The sequence below is a fragment of the Mytilus trossulus genome, chromosome 6 (genome assembly GCF_036588685.1).
Source record: "Mytilus trossulus isolate FHL-02 chromosome 6, PNRI_Mtr1.1.1.hap1, whole genome shotgun sequence".
NCBI classification, from domain to species: Eukaryota; Metazoa; Mollusca; class Bivalvia; order Mytilida; family Mytilidae; genus Mytilus; species Mytilus trossulus.
The window spans coordinates 7,676,203-7,698,688 of NC_086378.1; the positions used below are offsets into that span (position 1 = coordinate 7,676,203).

The 22,486-nt window shown below is 31.6% G+C and overlaps 1 protein-coding gene across 1 annotated transcript; it reads right to left on the minus strand.

The window, feature by feature from the left end:
- Window positions 1-210: 210 nt before the first annotated feature.
- Window positions 211-22,474, minus strand: LOC134720693 (N-acetylglucosamine-1-phosphodiester alpha-N-acetylglucosaminidase-like). Its single transcript, XM_063583128.1, has 11 exons — window positions 22,318-22,474; window positions 19,149-19,573; window positions 14,252-14,345; window positions 13,147-13,280; window positions 11,956-12,064; window positions 11,007-11,135; window positions 9,776-9,978; window positions 8,022-8,204; window positions 6,551-6,673; window positions 5,784-5,853; window positions 211-2,742 (listed from the first exon to the last, which is right to left on the minus strand). The coding sequence occupies exons 1-11, from the start codon at window positions 22,368-22,370 to the stop codon at window positions 2,478-2,480; spliced, it is 1,788 nt and encodes a 595-aa protein (XP_063439198.1). The 5' UTR covers window positions 22,371-22,474; the 3' UTR covers window positions 211-2,477.
- Between the last annotated feature and the right edge of the window lie 12 nt (window positions 22,475-22,486).

The window sequence follows — 22,486 nt, forward strand, 5'->3', positions numbered from 1 at the left end:
ATTGTAGCAAAGGAGAAGAATAATTGTGGTCTAAGGCCAGACATACGAAAATATTTGAATTTAACAGAAAGGAAACAAATATCGGACTTTTGAACAAGGGAGAAAGCTTTTGATACCTTTTATGAAATTTCCCATACATACTATCTTTTACAAAAAAACAGTCCACAAGCTCTATATTCCCGCGATTTCGCGGGTGTGTTCTAGTAAATATTTAAAATAAGACCATTTTTGATTGTGAATCTTGAAGAAGTACTCAATATGACATCAAGCTAAACACAATGCTAAAATTACAGGAATAACCATGTTATACAATTACTAAAAAATACCAAAGAGTTCTGAAAATAATTTCGAATAAAGCCAAACTAAAAAGACATATATTTAGCCTTCAGGCAGAGAGAGTGAAAAAGAAAATAGTTCACTAACCAAAGTGTAAAAAGATATTTTATGCTATTCTGCTTTTTTCTTCTTCATAACATTACAAGGCACAAAAACCTATATTGAAAAAATCTTTCTATGCATTCTAAAATCATATTGTAAAACTGTATACACCTTATACTATCTGATACAAAATACAATGGTTGTCTCATAATACTTGAATGCATTAATCAAAAATAGTACATGTACATAACCCTGAGTATCATCACAATACACAATAAACTAAACAAATGTAACACAATATTTCGTTAGTTATAGAATAACTAATCAAAGAATTCAAATAGAGTTAAATATTCAACGAGTGACCGAACAACACATTAATTCACAAATGCGCGCAGTGTTGTTTGGGCACGAGTTGAATATTTTTCGATATTTGAATTCTTTAATTAGTTATTCTTTTTATTACATTGGCAAATGGCTTCTTTTTTTTTTTAACTTCATGTAAAACATGTAAGACACTATATCTTTTTTCTACGCATTCACAATTTGTTGTGATCGGCCGTTATCAACTTCTTGACAACGTCTATTATTGTATGGCATCAGAGAGTAAAATAACCACATTTATTTCACAATTATCAGTTTTTATTTCACTTGTAAATCTATGTAATTCATTGTAACCAATGTAATAATACATATTAAACCCAACCCCATCCAATTACTTATTTAACTAAAAACGCATGGTTTCAACACCGCAACCAAACAATGAACACATATAATCATATACTTTTGTTTCTTAGAATCAGGCAATTAAAAAAAAATGAAAGAAAATTTGTATAAAACATGTATTGTCATAGACATGTGGCTAGAAGGAATAAGAGCAAGGACTGGTAAAGTTGGAATGTATGTACAAATGAATAAGACGCATGTAAAAGTACCTGAAAAGTTTAAATAGTTTCACTTAATATCAATATTTTTCAAAAATCTTTCATTTAAAATAAGAAGATATGGAATGATTGCCAATGAGAAAACTCTCCACAGACCAAATGAGGTAGAAGTTTACAATTACAGGTCACCTATGAATATTCTAAAAATATTTTATTACTACAACTATTTTGTTTTATTGATATGAAACTAAAAGAAAAAACAATTGGTATGAAACTTAAAAGAAAAAAACAATTTATATGAAACTAAAAGAAAAACCAATTTATATGAAACTAAAAGAGAAACCAATTTCAGTGAACTGGACAGTACTTGAGTACAATTTTAGTACCAGAAACCTTTTTTGCTTTTAAAAATCTTCTCCTCTCGTAGTTGCCTTTGAAATATCGCCTCCCTAACAAAAAAATTATCAATATCTATTAACAATGTAAGTATAATCTAACATCTTATATTATAAATAAATTTAGTATGTAATGAATGCCTCCACCAAAATCAGCCAAATGGACTTATTTCAAAAAAGTGTTGAATAGAACTACTTAAAAAACGAACTCAATGTGACATGTAGTTTAGTTTTAGTTATGTCCCCTTATGTGTGATTCTACTGCACATTCTATACAATGTACATATCTAGATACCAAGTGCATATATTTGACTTCTTTTTTTTATTATGTTGTGATTGACATTTGAATATTTTACTACATGTATAAGACACCATATGAAGAACACACATAAAACATGACTTTTAGCACCTCTAAAATAATAAGTTATTTTGCCATGAATAATGCTTGAAAATATTCTCTTTTTGATGTATATGATGATGTCTAATGTAAAAGTCTGAAAAATCTTTGTTATTTTAAGGACACTAATAATAAACATGTTTACATCCATCTAAACAAACCTTGAAATAACACTTTTTATATAACTACATACAGATCAGTTCTAATAATTGGTATAATTAACAGCTTAAATCAATGATTAACATGTACAAAATTACTGATGCAATTTTTGACTTCATTTTCCATCTAGTTTTGATAAATATTTCATTTGTAAATTTCATTAGAAAATAATTTTAGTATACAAAACTGGCATAAACATTTTGGAATGACAATGTACTTATTTTAAGTTAAACATAGTTGTTTAATAGCTGCTGCATATATTTTCTGCTAATCTGAATTAAGATTAACTCCAACTCCAGGCTTTATCTGTTTAGCTTCCTTGGTAAATGTTGTTGTCACCATAGGATAATCACTAAATGAAGACATCTCATTTTCAGACTTACTTACAAAACTATACTTCGTTCTTTCTCTCTTCTTCTTCCCATGCTTCACTTTTTTCTTTGTTGTGAATAATTTACACACGAATACTATATTAACTATAACACTGACTGCTGCGAATGTACTGATACAAATCAGACTAATTGTTATTGTCCTGAAAAAGACAAAAAAGGTTAACAGGTATTAACAAAATCTTCATCAGGTGAACTGACCATTCTTACCATCATCCAGCGCTCAAGCTACCAGGCGACTTGGGCGAAGAAGTCACTTTCTCGACCATCACTTCGCTTTCCTCTACCTCCTTAAAGCGAAAACAAGTCTCCTTTTTCTTGATGATACTCGCTTTCAGTTGATCCCGTCATCGGACATTTTCATTTTTTACCAAGTTCATGAAACATCAATTTTTTATTGTATTTAAAAAAATTTAGATATAAAAAATATTTATCTTAAAAAAAGAGGTTGAAGCATGGTGTTTGCAGTGTGTAGCAGGTTATTTGATAAAAATACAACTTCTTATCACTTCGTGCATTTCCACAAGTTCCAGTACTTGTTACTCGAAAACTTACATCAACCTAAACTTCGGCAGCAAAATAAGTTTTTTACTTCATTTAAACGTGATAAAAGTTGCCTCTAGTAAATGTTTAATCCATTTATTGCATTAAAAACATCATGTTCCTTTCCAAATAACTCGTCAAGCATTGTTTATTTTTATAAATTTTCTTTTTTTTGAACGATCAATGCATTTGAATGGGGACATATAGTTGGAACCCATCTTTGTCCTGGGTTGGGAACCCCCCCTTTTTAAAATGACTGGAAACCTCCCTGTACGGGCGCATGGATGAAACAGCTGACAGAAGAATATTGATCCCAAAGGGGGAAATTACGTATTTCCACACGCATTAAGAGACTTTTGGTTACATCTAATTGATTGGTGTATATAATTCCCTATATTTTTTATGGATTGTTTCAAACTATTGATTAAAGTTGCTTTGAGTCTCATTATACTATTATACTAATATATTTTGGCCCAGCTTAATAACTTTTATATTTTTTTATGAGAGCCACTGAATTTCATACACAAGATAGTTTTGAATTAAATTGTAATTGATATATTATAATTTCTTTACATTTTTTAAAAAGATATTAAATATTTAGTTGGTAGTTTCTCACAAGAACCTTAGTAAAACTTAAACAACTTCTAATTTGAAATGTTACTTTAATTGTATACTAAGATATGAATTGGACAATATAAAAAGAACATTATTTACATATGACTCTTTATACTATAGTAAAATCCAAACATTGTAGCGCACAGTGCGAATGAGCACTTCTCCCTATCAGTTTCAAAAAGAGAAGTCACTTCTCCCTATAATTCTTAAGTAGGGTGAGCCCTGATCATCACATGACTTATCAGAAAATTTTATGAAATACAAAAACAATATCCTTAATTTTCATTGTTTTTTAGGATAATTAAATCAAATAAAGCTTCTTTAAAATATGTTGTTGTTTCTTGGTTATTCAAGATGTTTCCCCATTTATGGAAATGATGGAGAGCAAGAGTACACACACTGAAATGTCTCGCCTTCTTTACTAATCATAGATATTATGTTGATAGACCAAATATAAAGCTTTATTACAACTGTCACATAAACTCAACACTAACCAAGAAAACAAAACATTGATCAATGAACCATGAAAATGAGGTCTAGGTCAGATGAACCATGCCAGGCTGACATGTACATCTAACAATTCTTCAATACAACAAATATAGTTGACTTATTGCTTATAAATTCAGAAAAACAGACCAAAACACAAGAACTTAACACTGAGCAATAAGCTGTGAAAATGAGGTCAAGGTCAAATAAAACCTGTGTAACAGACATATAGATCATAAATATTTCCATACACCAAATATAGTTGACCTAATGCATAAAGTATTAGGAAAATAGACCAAAACTCAAAAACTTAACTTTGACCACTGAACCATGAAAATGAGGTCAAGGTCAGATGACACCTGTCAGCTAGACATGTACACCTTGCAATCATTCCATACACCAAATATAGTAGACCTATTGCATATAGTATAAGAAAAACAAACCAAAACACAAAAACTTAACTATAACCACTGAACGATGAAAATGAGATCAAGGTCAGATGACATCTGTCTGCTAGACATGTAAATCCTACAATCATTCCATACACCAAATATAGTAGACCTATTGCATATAGTATAAAAAAACCAGACAAAAACACAAAAACTTAACTATAACCACTGAACCAAGAAAATGAGGTCAAGGTCAGATGACACCTGCCAGTTGGACATGTACACCTTACTGTCCTTCCATACACCGAATATACTAGACCTATTGCTTATAGTATCTGAGATATGGACACGTCCACCAAAACTTAACCTTATTCACTGATCCATGAATTGAGGTTGAGGTCAAGTGAAAACTGTCTGACGGGCATGAGGACCTTGCAAGGTACGCACATACCAAATATAGTTATCCAATTACCTATAATAAGAGAGAATTTAACATTACAAAAAATCTTAACTTTTTTTTCAAGTAGTCACTGAACCATGAAAATGAGGTCAAGGACATTGGACATGTGACTGATGGAAAGTTCGTAACTTGAGGCATCTATATACAAAGTATTAAGCATCCAGGTCTTCTACCTTCTAAAATATAAAGCTTTTAAGAAGTTAGCTAACGCCGCCGCGGCCGTAGCCACCGAAGGATCACTATCCCTATGTCGAGCTTTCTGCAACAAAAGTTGCAGGCTCGACAAAAACTGGATAAATACAGTGTTTTCAAGAAAACTGGATAAATCAGTGTTTTCATGAAAAAAAACTGGATAAATACAGTGCTTTCATGAAAAACGCTTATAATATAATGTAGCTTTTATTACATAACAGATAAAAATCTTGAGTAGATCAATTATAATTTTTGATCTTATGCATAATTCCATATATTGTGAGCAGATTTGAGATAGATTTCAAAAACTTCATTTTTTTGTGTGCATAAAACAAGTCTAATTTCACTTCTTACAGACGGTAATTAAATATGTAAGCAAATTGCAAATAAGCAAGTTCCACCGTATCCATTCTTCATTTAATTAAGACAAACACAACAACTTGTACCCATTTCTAATCTTAAAACCATTTTACTGTGACAAAAAACTAAATATATATACCTAAACTCTTCTGATTTATCGGAAACTAAATGCTGCCTTTGAATCTGTTGTTTTGCATAGCATTTTCCAGCTGAAAATATAAGGGTTGACTTGCAGGAAGACCTAGTATTGTAAAACACTTTAATTTGATGTTCATACACTTAATAAGAGAGCAATAAACATGCAGCATATGCATAATGTTATGAGTTTTTAAGAAATCAGTTAAAGTTGTTAGTTCTTTTAAAAAAAATAACCATAATTCACAGTTTAAAGCTTCATTTCACATGAAAATCAGCATTTTAACCTAGCTTTTAGTCGTTTCATTTTTCAAAGTTTTGAAATCTCCTTTGAACATATCTCAAATTCACAAAGGTTAAAACACATTTGAAAATTGAACTACATGTATCAACAAACCAGAAACTGACCAATTAGAAGAAACTTGGATAACACATGAAATATTTACTGCTTATATCTTTCAAAATTGTTTAAGGTGGTACCAAACATCTTGACTAAAAACAATTTGACTTGTTTAATTTTCATAAAAGTTTGACATCATATTTACTTTGACCATTTGACCAAAATATAAACATTTAAAACAAAATTTGATCCACAAATTTCATTGGATATATATCAGTTTGACGAACACTTATTTTGATCATTAAAGTTTTAAATTTCCATAACAAGAGAACTTGATTAAAATGTTCAACTGATTTTTACAGAGTTATCTCCCTGTAGTGTTATACCAACTTAAAATAAATCTTACATCTTTTTTCCCTAGTATTAATTACCTTGTATATAATGCTGATCTAGATCTGTAAAATTACAACTTCCTGTTGGTGGGTGGCATGGGCATCCATCTGTACATAAACAAACACTGGAACATTGGTTACCATAGAAACCTATTGGACATTCTGTCAATACAAAATATAAGCATGATCTATAGCCAAACTGGGTAATTAAGAGTCACGAAACCACAAAGACTATAGGAGTGGCATAATTGTAGGCTATTTTCTGCATAGAATGAGTCATCCAAGTTATCATATTTTAGTATCTGTAAATACAAAATTGTAAACCAAGTTTACAATGTGTTTAAATATATATGAGCACTATGCACAAATGAAATAATCACATGCAACAGTTATAATCTGACTCATCCGACCTTCTTGATAAATATTGACCATTAACTTACTTCAAAAATGCTTATTAGTATATATATATATATATATAAATGTATTAACAACTTGTCTAAACATCAACCCAACAATGTTAGATCTGTAAATTTGCTTTCGCAAATTTTTGGTTCTTCCCTCGCCGGGATTTGAACCCATGCTACTGTGATATCATGACACCAAATCGCCTGCACTGCAGCCGTCCCGATAGACCACACGACCACCTGGGCTTTACTAAGGTAAAGCTTTCGGTGGGCATGTGTAACCTTTCCACGTCAGTTTTAATCTAGCGGCGTACTACAGTACATGATATATAAGCCATGGAGATGTTATTGTTACAGATCAGCTAAATTATCTATAGTAAAGGATCCTACAAATTCATGTAAGATACAGTCACAGAAAAAAATTATATTCATAAGTACGTCTGAGTCAGTGACAACTCTACAATGTATTAATGTATTATATATATGGTTTATAGTATTGCGGTGCTTTGAGTTCATGCATAGCTCATGCTATTTGAATATAAATATATATCATTTAAATATTTTAATAAAGTATTGCATTCACTTTCTGTAGCACAAAAAAATGTACTAATTTAAAATAGTGCCGTGATTTAAATATTAGAAACCAAACAGGGTACAAAGCTTTAGTCTGTTTCTTAATACTCAGTGCAAAACTATTTGTCATCAATGTCAATTGTCAAGTGGAATATGAATATGAAACATGACTGTGTCATAATAATGATATGAATGTGAAACATATAAAACTGAAAACACAAGTAACATAAAATGTTAAATAATTGGAGCAAAATATATTGAATACATATATCCTGTAAAACTCAAATTGTTTTATATTTGCTGTGTTGATTTTGCTTATTGTTGAAAGCTGTCCAGTGACCTACAGTTGCTAACCTTCTACACCATTCAGTCTTCGGTAGAGAGTTGTCTGATATAGCAATCATAACACATCTTCTTATTCTCCAGTGTAATATTCTGTTCGACAAAAAGAACTTATCAATCATACAGTTATAGAATAAAATATATATTTATGCTTGCATTATATCAAAAGCAAATAGTTTTTGTGTTCTTACCTTTTTCACATAATTGACCAGTGAATCCTGGTTGACAATCACAATGTCCATTAACAGCATCACAGGTACCATTAGAACCATGTGAACAGGAACACTGCTGAACACAATTCTTCCCATAATACCCTTGTGAACAGGAAGTATTGCAGTTATCTCCCTTCCATCCAGCCTCACAAGTACACCCATCTATGATTCAAATGGATATAAAAGTATTAATAGTCATTAGACATGTCAAACATGACCATGCACACATTCTTCATTGATCATTTCAATGATACACACTTAAGGATGTACTGAGGTGATGTTTTGGAATTTTTGTCAGATGTTCGGACTCCTTGGTTTTTGTTGAGCCTGCGACTTCTGTCACAGAAAGATCAACATAGGATAGTGATCCGGAGGTAATGGCGGAGTTTGCTAACCTCTTATAAGCTTAAATATTTCAGAAGGAAGAAAACTTGATCCTTCATACTTTGTATATAGATGCCTAATGTAATGTATTTTCAGTCAGTCATATGTCCATTGTTCATTGGTCTTTATTCTTCATGTGACTTAAGCAACCTTTTATTCTCTATTCTCTTTTCTTTGCTCCATTCATCTTTATTCTTTTTACAATTAGACTTTAGCAGCCTTTTAATAATTATTATTCTTTGGGAGAAAAAATTGGGATATTCTGGGAAATAATGTTGACTCATCTGGGAGAAAGAAGAGGGGAGTAGGAGTTAGGGGGAGGAAAGTTGAAATCAGGGACCCCCTTTCTACCCCTCAAAGCTGGCAGGTTTTAATTTCACAATTTCAAATGTATCAAATATAAGCTGATCTTCATTATGGAAGCATTGCCTTGTTTATAGTCTAGTACAAGTACATGTATAAAGTATCAATAATTCTCATTAATTAAAATATGTCACTTATGTAAGGACAGACAAGGTTAACCAATAAACAAATTAGGAAAACAAATAAAATGTTGACAAGTTCAATAACTTATACATGATCTAATTTTGATAAGTTACATAAATGTGTGTTTATCTCTGTGTTATCATATCAAACAAACATATATTATCAGTATAGTCAAATTTTTAGCAAAGTCATTGTCAGTTATATTCAAATTGGTTTCAATAAAACACTTTCTGTTATATTTTGGAGAAACCTGCAGCAGATAAATTAAAAGAGTATAAAAAATGTCTTTTGATCCTAATGCAGACATATTTAGAAATTCTTTAACTATGCATGTCAGAAACCATGGGGCAGGTCGAAGAATCATAATGTTTACATTATCTAAATAAAATGAAATTATGAAGTTATCTTTACATAATATGATATTAACTCCAAGGATTCACCCATGTAAACCTTATTTTTTTCTCTCCTCATGATGTACTCCTTAAATATCACAATAGGATGATTACATGTGACACACTCCCTTAAACATGTTAAATAATACACCTTCATGCTGAATATCATTAGCAAGTTTCAAGTAAAAAAGGTAGGGCAATGAAAAAATTGTATAAGAAGAAACATAAGAAAAAAAAAAAAAATTAGAAGAAAAATCTTCTTAATCATAAAGTCTCACTTTGTTGAAGGGGGGAATAAATTAATACCAGTAGCTAATGATTGAATAAAGATGATTTTCTATGAAAAATGAAATAATTTGTCATCTATCATGATATTATGTAGTTATACAATTGATAAACTGGTTAATCTTAGCCACTCAATGATTAACTTGAAACCAAACTGTCTAAACCAAATAATAACTAATACCTTACCCTCTGTACACGTCCCATGTTGTGAACACTCATTCTGACATTTCAGATGATCACAAGCTGATCCGGCCCAGTTGGTATTACACAGACACTCTCCATCTTTACAGGTGCCGTGACCAGAACAATCTAAGGGAGAGCACTCAACTTCATGAACACACAAAATGGTAGATACCTTTCTTGCACAGTTGAATTTCTCATCATCTAAGCTTGAATTAACATAATAGACATTTCTATTTAACATGTGTTAAAAAGAAAATAGTAACTAAAAAATATCTGAATTAATATTCAAGTAAAGAATTTGAAAATTTAGGTTACTATAAACTGATAATAACGAACAATAACTATTGAAAAATTATCAGTTTGCTAAAAAAAATCAGGTAAATTATCTTCATTATCCAACCATCAGAATCAAATTGTCTAAACCCATTATCAATTTGTTATGGAAAATAAATTATTTAATTATATTTTCTTTGAATATTGAATTTTCAATAAATCACTTCAAGCAGGTAACTTTCCAACACATCATAACTAGTCAGACTATAGCTTCTTAGAATAGAAGAAAAATGTGTCCGAGGAAACAAATGCCCCCATTCAAGCTTTGCAATTTTCAATGGTAAATGACTAGATGCCAAAATTTAAACTCTGTTTCCAAGTTTTCACTCTAAGCATTCTGTATGAGTTTTATGTAATTTTCACCAGGCAAAGTTAAGTAAGAGTGTCGTGGAAAAGAAAATGGGACAGACAGACAGATGGAAAGTGGGTAAATAGTAAGACTTAATGTACCGGTTGACTTAAATCTTTACTGTGGGGAAGGTAATGGATAAGGTATTTCATAAACACATTTATCATTACAATTAAAAGTACTCATTATTATAAACATCTGTTTAGGTCCTACTGAAGGACGCCTCCAGGTGTGGGAGATTCTCGCTGCATTGAAGACTCATTGATGGCCTTCAACTGTTGTCTGCTCTATGGTCAGATTATTGTCTCTTTGACACATTCCCCATTTCCATTCTCAATTTTATATCACTCAGGGTTTCTTTTAAAAAGGTCATTCTACTATTTACCATTTACATAATAAATGTATCATAGGTAAAAGATAAAAGGATATTTCTCATTATAATATTTTGTGGCACTAAAAGCCTTTGCTAGAGTCTGACATGTAGGCCTTTAAACTTGCCATACAAAACATGAAGTTATAACTTCAAAACCCAAATGAAAACCAAATAATTACCATCTATCAGTTGGATAGTTAACTAAAGTATCATTTACTACATAAGTAGCAGAACCACCACCATCCAGATTTATTGCATTAACAAATCCATACTCCAGCAATACATCAGCCATTTCATACAAACTCATTCTGTAAAAATAATATATATCAGGTTCATTTTTTATTGACAGAATCTAATACTTGGTCATTCTCAATGAATTAACTTGAGGTGGTATTATTAACACTAACCATTGACCAATAAACCCCAAAATAGATACAGAAGAATTACTATCACAGTCTTTAAAACATGCTGATTAGATGAAAGAGAGTAATATGGTGACACAATGAAAATATTTCTTTGAAAGCATCATTTACAAGATTTTCAATAACTTGAAACCCTTTTACTTCACATGCATTCTGCTATTTGAGCTCACATACTTGTTGCTCTCCTGGCATTTGCTTGCTCTGCTTGTGACAAACCAAAATACAGATTCAACCTTTCCATTCTGAATCCCCTTAATTACTGTGTGTCCAAATTATCTTCAAAACTTACTTTGAAAAAAAAAACCAATTTCTAACTTTTCCTTTATTTTGTTATGAATAGTTAATTGTACACTATAATGATAAAGCAAAATAAAACATATGAATCAATGCCTGGTTTTTAATATTTGTCAGATTCTTTTTATTTAAGGCAGAAAAAGGTTAGCTTGATGTCCTTGTGTAACATAGAAATTACATGAATATTGTTATAAATTCAAAGGGTTGCAAACTAATATTATGTGTTTCTCATGTTGAAAAAAAAATCATGTTTAAATGACATTTTTTGCAAAAAGTTTTGAACTATAACAGTAAACAAATATTCTCAATTAGACAAAAAGTAATAAACAGTTCTATTTCTTCTCTTCTATATTGTTGGTAAATAAATTTTCCTGAAAACATTAAATAACGCCATCAAATGTAAGTCCTTTACCCATTATGATCAGTTTTACCATCCACCTGCATTATTAATACCCTTCCATCTTTATCACTTCCAACAACACTCCTGGCTGACATAACGTTAGCAAATCTTTCTAGTGTACCTGTAGAGAATCAAAAACTAGGGTGAGAATTATTTATATCATTATTTATAAAATTTGTGGGAGAATGTGCGGATAAAAAGCAATTTGTATTTTCAAGTTATAAAGGGGCATAACTAATGATGATAACTCTTGAAACTAAGATGACTTATGCAAAAATTTAAATTCTGTCTGCAATGTTTGATTCTAAGCATTGTGTATGAGTTTCGTAAAATTTGCATGAGATAAACTATAAGTAAGAATGCACAATAAAATAATGGGACAAGACAGACAGACGTAAGGTAGACTGTCAAGGGTGGCACTTAAGGGCATACGATACAGTAACAGGGATAATAATGACGTTGCTAACGTAATTTGTTATTTTCGCGACGTCAAACTATGACATATCGGGAAAAGATGTATTTTTCGACTGATTTTTATCATCCAAACTGATTTAATTTGAAAACGAGTTCATGGACCCGTATTTTTCAAAACGGCATTTTGTTTCATTTTGCAGGGAGATTTTGTGACCCCAATTTTATAAAACTGTAAATAGAGGATTTTTTTTAATTTTGATAAACATGCAGTAAAAAATGATGTTTTTTCCTCAATTCATGAACATTTGATAAATATGAGTTATTTCTGAATAAAAAACTGCATATTTTGAAGGATATTTGTAAAACACAGGAATTACCGATTATTTAACAAAAAACAATTTGTGTTTATCTTTTATAACAAAAAAGTTATGTCTTTTTTTCGTAAAAGAAATTATGGCCACAAATCTGAATTTTGAGTAAATATACAAAATTTCGACCTCATTTTACTCAAAAAGTAGCACATGAAGGTACATTTTTTATTACATATTTGATTTAATCAGGTAGAAAATAGCTTATTTGCAAATTTTCATGAACTTGTAAATACAGGATCAAAACTGTATCGTATGCCCTTAATGCCCACGTTGCCTTTGGCTGGTGCCATTAAAATAACTTTGATTATATTATTTATAAATAGAAATATTTATACTAATATTTACAATTTCTATTTATAGTATTCAAACACTTTTGAAGTTGTATAAATGTAGCGCAAGAGTAATCACAAAAACATACCTGTTTCTTGAGTGTCCTGACATTCAATCTTTATACTTTCAGTGATGTACGTTTTCCCATCCCTGACAAGCCAGATCACACCTCCTACTAACTGCTGAAATTGTTCAGCAACCAAATCTATTTCAGATAAATAACTGCAAACACAAAAATGTGACTTTTAGTTTTTTTTAATGCCTTTCTTTGCCTTTTTTGTTAACTGGATTGACCATTGATCCTCAAAGGACATTTCCATAAGTGATTACACATTTATATAAAACAATGCAAAGGATAACATATTGACATTCTTAAGAACCAAGACTATATTCATTCTTCTCCTGGTTAATGTTAAGCTGGCAAATTAATTCCCCCTTTTCCCAAATAAATGAATGGCACTTTAAATGATATTCCATCTATAATTTTAAATATTCAACCTTAAGGTCCATCTTCAAACAGTAGATTACCCTCATATAAACATTAACTGAAATCCCTCTTGCAGTAATGATAAAAAACAAGTCCAGGTTAAAGATTTACAAACATTCAGTATTTCCAGAAAGATTTCGTTACTGAGCATTATCATATTGCTTAATTCACTTCTGTAAAGTTTCACTTAATATGGAAAATTGGAAATATGCATTAATAGTTTTAAATCAAACTGGTTTATAACTATTTATCTAAATCATCACAGCAAAAGATCTCTTTATAAAAACACCTCTTCATAGTATTCATCCTCTGATCCCTTCATATCCACTTAATTCCAAGGAGTTTGGCTTTTCCATCCTTCCTGATCAAAGAATGGTAATGGTTCCATATTTTTCATTTCAAGGTTTTCTATAGCAGACTATACAGTATGGGTTTTTCTTATTGTTATCTATACCTTTTGGAATAAACATACTGTAAACCAACTGATTTTCACGTTTTTCTCTTTCTCAACCAATTCACGGCTATTTAATTTCACGATTGATAAAGTTTAATAAGAAAAGACCCACGTTTTACATATTCACGATGATTTATATTCACGTTTTTTTTCAACTTGCGAAAGTCGCAAAAATAAGTTGGTTTACAGTTACCTGTTACTTAAATGTTAAAAGCCCTTATTTCTGATAAAATTTCATATACTGTGCATTACCCAAAAAATAAATGTCCATCCTTTGTTATACCAAAATGTGCATTTTGTACTCCATTAGAATCCAATACCACTTTCCCATCACTAATTACATTTCCTGAAAATTTTAAAATTAAGTGTCAATATCTTTTATACATGTTCCTCAATAATGGTGTAAGTAAATTGAAAACAAAAAAACACTGGTTATATGATAATTTTACAAAGGAAACAAAATATTAAAAAAAAAAAAACAGTTGGGCTAAAAAATGTATTGTCATAAAAGGAATAGGTAAAACCACACCAGGTCAACATTTCATGTTTAACTAGAGGCTCTATAGAGCCTTAGTCGCTTACCTTGGTCTATGTGAATATTCAACAAAGGACATTATAGATGTGATAAGAATTCATGACAAATTTTTTTTTTTCTATTTTCTATTGATTATAAGTTTCTATCTTTTTTCATTACTTTTTGCTCTAAACACAAAAGAAGACAACAAAAATTATCCTCATTTAAGGGCAATCACTTCTATAAAGAGTCTATATCAGCAAAACTTGAACTGTTAGAAGTTCTTGCCTTTTTAAAAAATTTTGTGATTTGTCTCCTTATTAAAGTTTCTATCTATCAATTATATTTTTTTTTATCACATAGTACTAAAATTATAAAAAAAAAATCAATTCCTGTTCGTCCCAGATGACTTTTAAAATGTAGATATCACTGGAAAATCTCCAAATTATCTCCCTTTGGTGCAAAAATGCCATGAACTTTTGTAAAATTTTAGCGATTTCTGTAATAAAGTTCTTTTTTAATTTCGATATCACCTCTATTTCTCCTATTAGTTCAACAGAAATAAGGTATCTTTACAAAAATGTATGCTTCTTTCAAAGGCAGATTGTGAGCTTAAATGAACAGTGACCCATTCTGTATTTTATTTTTCTATTGAGAATCAAATAAAGTTCATTTGTACAAAAATATAGCTAAATCCTATATCAAATAAAACAAAAAATGATTTAGACCCGCGAGCCACCGTAAGAGCAATATGGACCATAATTTGCTATTGGGCTCGTTTCCTATAACTATAGAAAAATGATAAAATTGTGAATTACTGTTGTAAAAAAAGTTGTAACTACATCTAAAGATGCCATTATTTTTATCAACATACAAGTGTATGCTACTCTTCCCTAGAAAAAAAATTGAAAGATTATAAGACCATATTTTTGTGTCGTTTCTCACGTTACTTTTCGCTTCTGAAGTGCATAACGCTGACTGATTTATAGATAATCGTCACCAGCAAATTCGTAACTTTTGCTTTCAAATAACAAAGAACATCAACCAATAAGAATAGTGAAAAGAAAATGCAGAGAACTATAAGTATTTCTGTAGCAGGTGTAAGAACACTGTCGTTACTTTGGTTTCCCATTTTGTAACGCAAATTTTAGATGGTGTAATCTGCTTTGTTGTAAAAGAATTCTTTGCAACAATATGCAAATATGAACTCTCCCGAGATGTTCAAACAGGTAAATCAGAAATGATTTACATTCTTGTTTTGATCTTCGTAATAATTATGTTAGAAAATGACGTTATCGTTATGCGTTACATTTCACACGAAACAGAAGTCCAGTTATTTATTAAAATTGTTTTCGTCGTTAAGTTCTAATCATCTCCGGTCATACATGAAACATGTGACTAATATGTGATCACGCCCTTACAGCCAGATATACGAAATACTAGGTCTAAACATTGTTTTTGTTTCCAACAGAATGTTAGCAAACATAATCTGTAGACTTGTTTCGTCTTGTTTAAAAAAGGAAAATACAATTTTCAAAGAGATTGTGCCGGGGATCTATTATTTTTCCTATGTGCATAATGTTACATACGATCTTGTGTGAAAATAAATGCCTAATGACTTGACAAAATCGATTTCAGATTTGACCGATGTTTTAACACACTTCGTTTCCCAATAACGATGTAAAGGGTCCTTGGAAAATTCAATCGAAATTACGTCTCTTATCATGGTGCCAATGTTCGTTGGATTGATTTTGCTGCAGCAGTAAATATTACTGGATATTTTAGGTGAATAAAGATAATCTAATAAAAAATACATGTTAATATACCGTTACACTTGGAATGTACAAAGTTGGTATCTTTGTCACAATTTTTAATTATTTTTTTTTATTCATGTTCTGCAAACACTTTTCAGAAACGCAATACACATGTCAAAGGAAAAGTGAACTTTTACCATGCATGACTTGAAAGGAAGTATTTTATTGATTTTAGCCCACTAAAGTAGGTTAAAATGTGGAAACCATGTAGATGGTGTACAGGTCACAAATATCACATGGTGCCTATTTTAAAGATTCTAATTCCAAGTTAAAAGTTTTTTTCTTTACTGGATTTAAAGAATTTTACATTGCCAATGATTTGGAATAAATTGTATATAACTGGAATTTCAAAACCAAATATAAATACATTTTTTTGGCTAAAACGTCAAGATACAATGATTATGGTATCCTGTATCAATGAAGAAAATATGGAAATTCCTGAATAAATTGTACTAATTGTTTTCAAAACAAGCACATATTTAGGAGTTTTATAATACTGTTACATTTCAGATGGATTTTAAGAAAAAGTATACTGTTCAGATTAATTTAAGCAGATTTTGCAATAAAATAAAACTAAAAAAATGCTTTCAGTCTCTTATGATTTCCTGTCGCGTTTAAAAAAAACTTTAATTTAACATTGAAAATAGATTTTAAATATTAACATGAAGCAAGTAACACTAGTAATGGTGTTCATTAATGTCTTTTGAAATATATTGTGCAAAATAAAGAAAATAAAGATTGGTTTCCTGTTTGGTTTCCTGTCACGTAAACAGTGAATCAAAATGTATTATTTTTTTCTCGAAAAACTCAATTGTTCCATTAATACTATTCCAACACCAACACAACCCACAGAATAAAAGTTAAAGTTTTAGAACTTGTAACTAGAGGCTCCAAAGAGCCTGTGTCGCTCACCTTGGTCTATGTGAATATTAAACAAAGGACGCATTTGAATTCATGACAAAATTGTGTTTTGGTGATGGTGATGTGTTTGTACATCTTACTTTACTGAACATTCTTGCTGCTTACAAACATTCTACCTATATTGAACTTGGCCTAAGAGTTTCAGTCGAAAATGTTAATTAAAATTTACAAATTTTATGAAAATTGTTAAAAATTGACTTTAAAGGGCAATAACTCCTTATGGGGTCAATTGACCATTTAGGTCATGTTGAGTTATTTTTAAGTCTTACTTTGCTGTACATTGTTGCTCTTTACAGTTTATCTCTATCTATAATAATATTCAAGATAATAACAAAAAACGATGAAATTTCCTTAAAATGACTAATTCAGGGGCATCAACCAAACAGCGGTTTGTCCGATCCATCTGAAAATTTCATGGCAGATAGATCTTGACATGATAAACAATTTTACTTCCTGTTAGATTTGCTCTAAATGCTTTGGTTTTTGAGTTATAAGCCAAAAACTGCATTTTACCCCTATGTTCTATTTTTAGCCGTGGCGGCCATCTTGGTTGGTTGGCCCGGTCACGCCACACATTTTTTAAACTAGATACCCCAATGATGATTGCGGCCAAGTTTGTTTAAATTTGGCCTGTTAGTTTCAGAGAAGAAGATTTTTGTAAAAGATTACTAAGATTTACGAAAAATGGTTAAAAATTGACTATAAAGGGCAATAACTCCTAAAGGGGTCAACTGACCACTTTGATTATGTTGACTTATTAGTAGATCTTACTTTGCTGAACATTATTGTTGGTAACAGTTTATCTCTATCTATTATAATATTCAAGATAATAACCAAAAACAGCAAAATTTCCCTAAAATTACCAATTCAGGGGCAGCAACCCAACAACAGGTTGTCTGATTCATCTGAAAATTGCAGGGCAGATAGATCTTGACCTGATGAACATTTTTACCCCATGTCAGATTTGCTCTAAATGCTTTGGTTTTTGAGTTATAAGCCAAAAACTGCATTTTACCCCTATGTTCTATTTTTAGCCGTGGCGGCCATCTTGGTTGGTTGGCGGGGTCACGCCACACAATTTTTAAACTAGATACCCCAATGATGATTATGGCCAAGTTTGGATTAATTTGGCCCAGCAGTTTCAGAGGAGAAGATTTTTGTAAAAGTTAACGACGAAGGACGCAGGACGACGGACGACGACGGACGCCAAGTGATGAGAAAAGCTCACTTGGCCCTTTGGGCCAGGTGAGCTAAAAAAGGATACAAAAAAACCCCAAAGGACGAATACCAAATTATGGTCCATATCTCCTACATGTATAAGAAGATGTCTGACAGATTTTCTATATTGATTATCAATAAATATGGTTTTCAAAATGATAGATAAAACTTGTATTTTACCCTGATGTGTTATTTTCAGCCATGGCAACCATATTTGTTGGCAGGCGGGGTCATTGGACCCATTTTTGTATTCTTACTTTTTTGATAAGTGCAGTTCCTTTTCATGGTGTGTATATTTCCCAATGCATATGTTATTATTGTGTCATGGATTTCAATGAAAAGATAATAAATTTGAGAATGGAGATGGGGAAAGAGAAAAAGAAAAAAGAACCCAACCAAAGACAAAGAGCAGTAAACAGCCCAAGGCCACTAACAGGTCTTCAACGCAGCGAGAAAATCCAGCACCCAGAGATGGGCCTCACTCAGCTATGTATAAAAGTAAATTATCACATCAGGGATTTTGATATCATAAATTACTTAAAACTTTTACAAAACCTTTGATTTCTATAATTATCATACATTATTGTCAAATCTTAGTTACAAATGTATATGATAGGAAATTCTCACAGTTTACAAATTTAAGAGAATCCACAAAAACTGATTCAAATATAAAAACTATTACCTAGACATGATCCATTACGTGTATTAAAGAATCCAGCATTGATTGCCATTAAACAATTCTTTTGTTTGGCTGATTTTGGTGTCGTAGACCTGATTTGGTCATCACATCCTCCTTTGTATCCTGGTTCTAATACAGATATAGACCTCACTGGGTTGTTAACAACAGTAAAATGTATCTGTGCGTCACGTTTAATAAACTGGCCCACAGCTTTTATTGCATGGCGAGTTTCAGCTATAGGGTGAATGATATCAGAACTGCCATACCCATGTGCCATATGTTTAGACTTCGTCACATTGCCAAATAAAATATGCTGACAGTCTCGTGTATGACGATGGCCGTGGTATTTTAAGAGATGGCTAGTAAAATAACTCTGTATTAAATTGTCATGTTCATCCACTGACTCACACTGTATTTTGAAAAATACACTGAAAAATAAAACAAAGTAATATTTCAATCTAAGGCTTATATTGTTTTAGCATGTTTAGAGTAGTTATGAAATGTTGTAACAAGTGTATGCCAAGACCTGTAACCTTTAGTTCAGCTGCTAACAACTGTCAGAGGCTCTGAAACAATAAATTTGGAGAAGAAAAAAGAAGAAGAATGTATCTGAGGACAGGAATGTCCCAGCTTAAAGACTGAACAAGGTCAAGGGTAACACTTGATGCCAGCTTCTTCTTCACTTGTGGTTAGAGGAACAATTGTGTAGCTTGTAAAAATAGCGTGACTAGTGGACTTTGAATTACATTTGCACTACTGTAAACCAAAATATTTTCACGAGTTATTTATTTTTCGAGATTCTTTTTTTAAGAGATGACTTATTACATTTTTATGTTTATTTGTTTTAGTCACTATACTGTTGTCCCTTCCTCCATTAAGACTATTACATAATCTGCATCTGCAATTTTTGGTAATGTCCATTTGACCTGCCTCTGTAGAGGAATATCACAGTTGTTATCCATTCATTTGTTATGTTATAGCTTTTTATTTTGCCATTTGATTACAGGCTTTTCTTTTTTAATTTTCCTCAGAGTTTGTTACTTTTTTATTAATTTAACTTCTTTCTAATTATTATGAACTATCATCAATTTTTTGCAGAAATCAACAGAAAGGGGACTCCAATTTGGTCATAATGATCAGTGGATGAAAGAGTAATGAATCTGGGATTAATATTCCTTTTTTTCCCTTTTTTTTAGAATGCCACCAGAGATGTTTGATGAACATGGTGGGAACATAGAATGATCTTGGTGAGAGTGAGCTACAGTATAATACACTAGAAACCATGGGTTCTTATGTTGTACTGTAACACTACTGTTACACCAAGGTCCCAGGTTAGAGGGAGGGTAGGGGTCCCACTATCATGTTTAACCTGTCACATTCTCTATGTATGTCCCTGTCCCAAGTCAGGAGCCTGTAATTCAGTGGTTGTCATTTGTTTATGTGTTACATATTTGTTTTTCTGTCATTTTTTTAACATAAATTAGGCTCTGTTAGAATGTTTAGTTTTCTTGTTTGATTTGTTTTTTCATTGTTATTTTTGGGGCTTTTATAGCTGAGTGACTATGCAGTATGTGCTGTGCTCATTGTTGAAGATTGTATGGTGGCCTATAGTTGTTTATTTCTGTGTCATTTGGTTTTTATCGATGTATGTGGAGTTGTCTGATTGACAGTCTTACACATCTTCATTTTTTATATTCATGATATTAGCTCATGTTGTAATCAGATAAATTGTGGTATGGTTGTAGTCAAAACATGATGAAAATAGTAAAATAGTGAAGCTGCGGACTAAGTGTGTTGAGAAGGTGATATAAAAATAGCAAGATCATTGAGGAAGTGTATTAAATGAGGACGTCATAGCAGAATCGTGAAAACAACATTTTTATGCTGTTAAAACCGCTCTTCCAAAATAAAAATAAAATCTATTTTCATAAGCGTTTTCAGGCCTGGGGAACCTAAGTATGACGGCAGCCCCCTCATCCCAAAAGTAGGTCAGTCAGACTGAATCCGGGTCCGTTCGCGCCCATTCACGTTCGCACCCACTCATGTTCGCCCCCTTTCACTTTCGCACCCCACATGTTCGCACCCAAAGTCCGTTAGCACCCTACATGTTCGCGCCCAATCTTAATTGGTTTTGTGTTTAACAACTTTGTAATCAAGTTTTGGCAAGTAGTATTCTTAAAAGTATAATTGATTTCATTGTCTCAAAATAAAGCGAGACAGCATTTTTTATGTGTTGAATAAATCTTAATCATGTTTTTGAGAGTGTATTGTTAAAAAAAAAATATTCCTTTCTAATTAAAGTGGGATTCTGTCAACGTTTTATTTTGTGTTGAATAACACTTAATCATGTTTTGTTTAATGTATTGCCTTTGTTTCATTGGCTTGTTTCAAAATAAAGTGAGATTCTGACTACGTTTTTCTTTGTGCGTTGAATAACTTTTATCATGTTTTGGTTTATATAATAGTGTATTGCTATATTTTATTATTTCATTGTTTCAGATCAAAGGGACCAAGCTGTTAAAAACAATTATCTTTAGTGTTTTTCATTTAAAATATTTAATCATTTACTCATACCAAGCTATAAATACATGTATCAAAGCAATTAAAAACAACAATCATGATTTTCCAATACACCTTATCGCTAATCCCGGCTGACCCGGCCGCTTGAACTTTAGACGCATACAAAAATCACTTTTCCATTGTGGCGTCAGATATTTTGCTTTATGACGTCAAAATTTTACGAGAACCTGTGTGATATCCAGTAATGGCGGACAAATAGCGATAAGGTGTATTATTCAACTGGAATTTGAATTAAAATTGGGCGCGAACGTGTAGAGTGCGAACGGACCTTGAATGCAAACGTGCGAGGTGCGAACGTGTAGGGTGCGAAAGTATATTTGGCGCAAATGGACCTGATACCAGTCAGACTCACCTCAGTGCCCCCCCTTTTTAGAAAAAGTTCTGGATCCCTCACTGTTTTCTTACATTTCCCATTGGCATTCAGGTTTTTTTCCCCATATAGTTTATTTTACTTTGATGAACTGTGTTAAAAGTGTCTCAATTTTGATATAGGATAGGACTTTTTAATCTGACATGTCATGGCCATGGGTTTTCGAAAATTTGTTGCTCAAGTAGTCCATACAGAAACCACACATTTTGAACCTCATAGTACCTTAAAATAAATAGAAACACATAAATAGGACTACAATAACATCGTTTTTGCATTTCTTAATGCATGTCTTCCACATAATGTGTTAATAAATATCCTGCATCCACATCAGCGATAACTTCTGTCATCTGCATATCATTTCGGAATGTTCAGGTATATATGTTCCGAGAGG

Coding starts and splice junctions, on each gene's coding strand:
- LOC134720693 (XM_063583128.1), bottom strand. CDS start 22,370: ATGCAAAAACGATGTTATTGTAGTCCTATTTATGTGTTTCTATTTATT. Junction 12,065..13,146: donor TCAGGACACTCAAGAAACAG/GTATGTTTTTGT, acceptor GATTCTCTACAG/GTACACTAGAAAGATTTGCT. Junction 9,979..11,006: donor AACTATCCAACTGATAGATG/GTAATTATTTGG, acceptor TGTTAATTCAAG/CTTAGATGATGAGAAATTCA.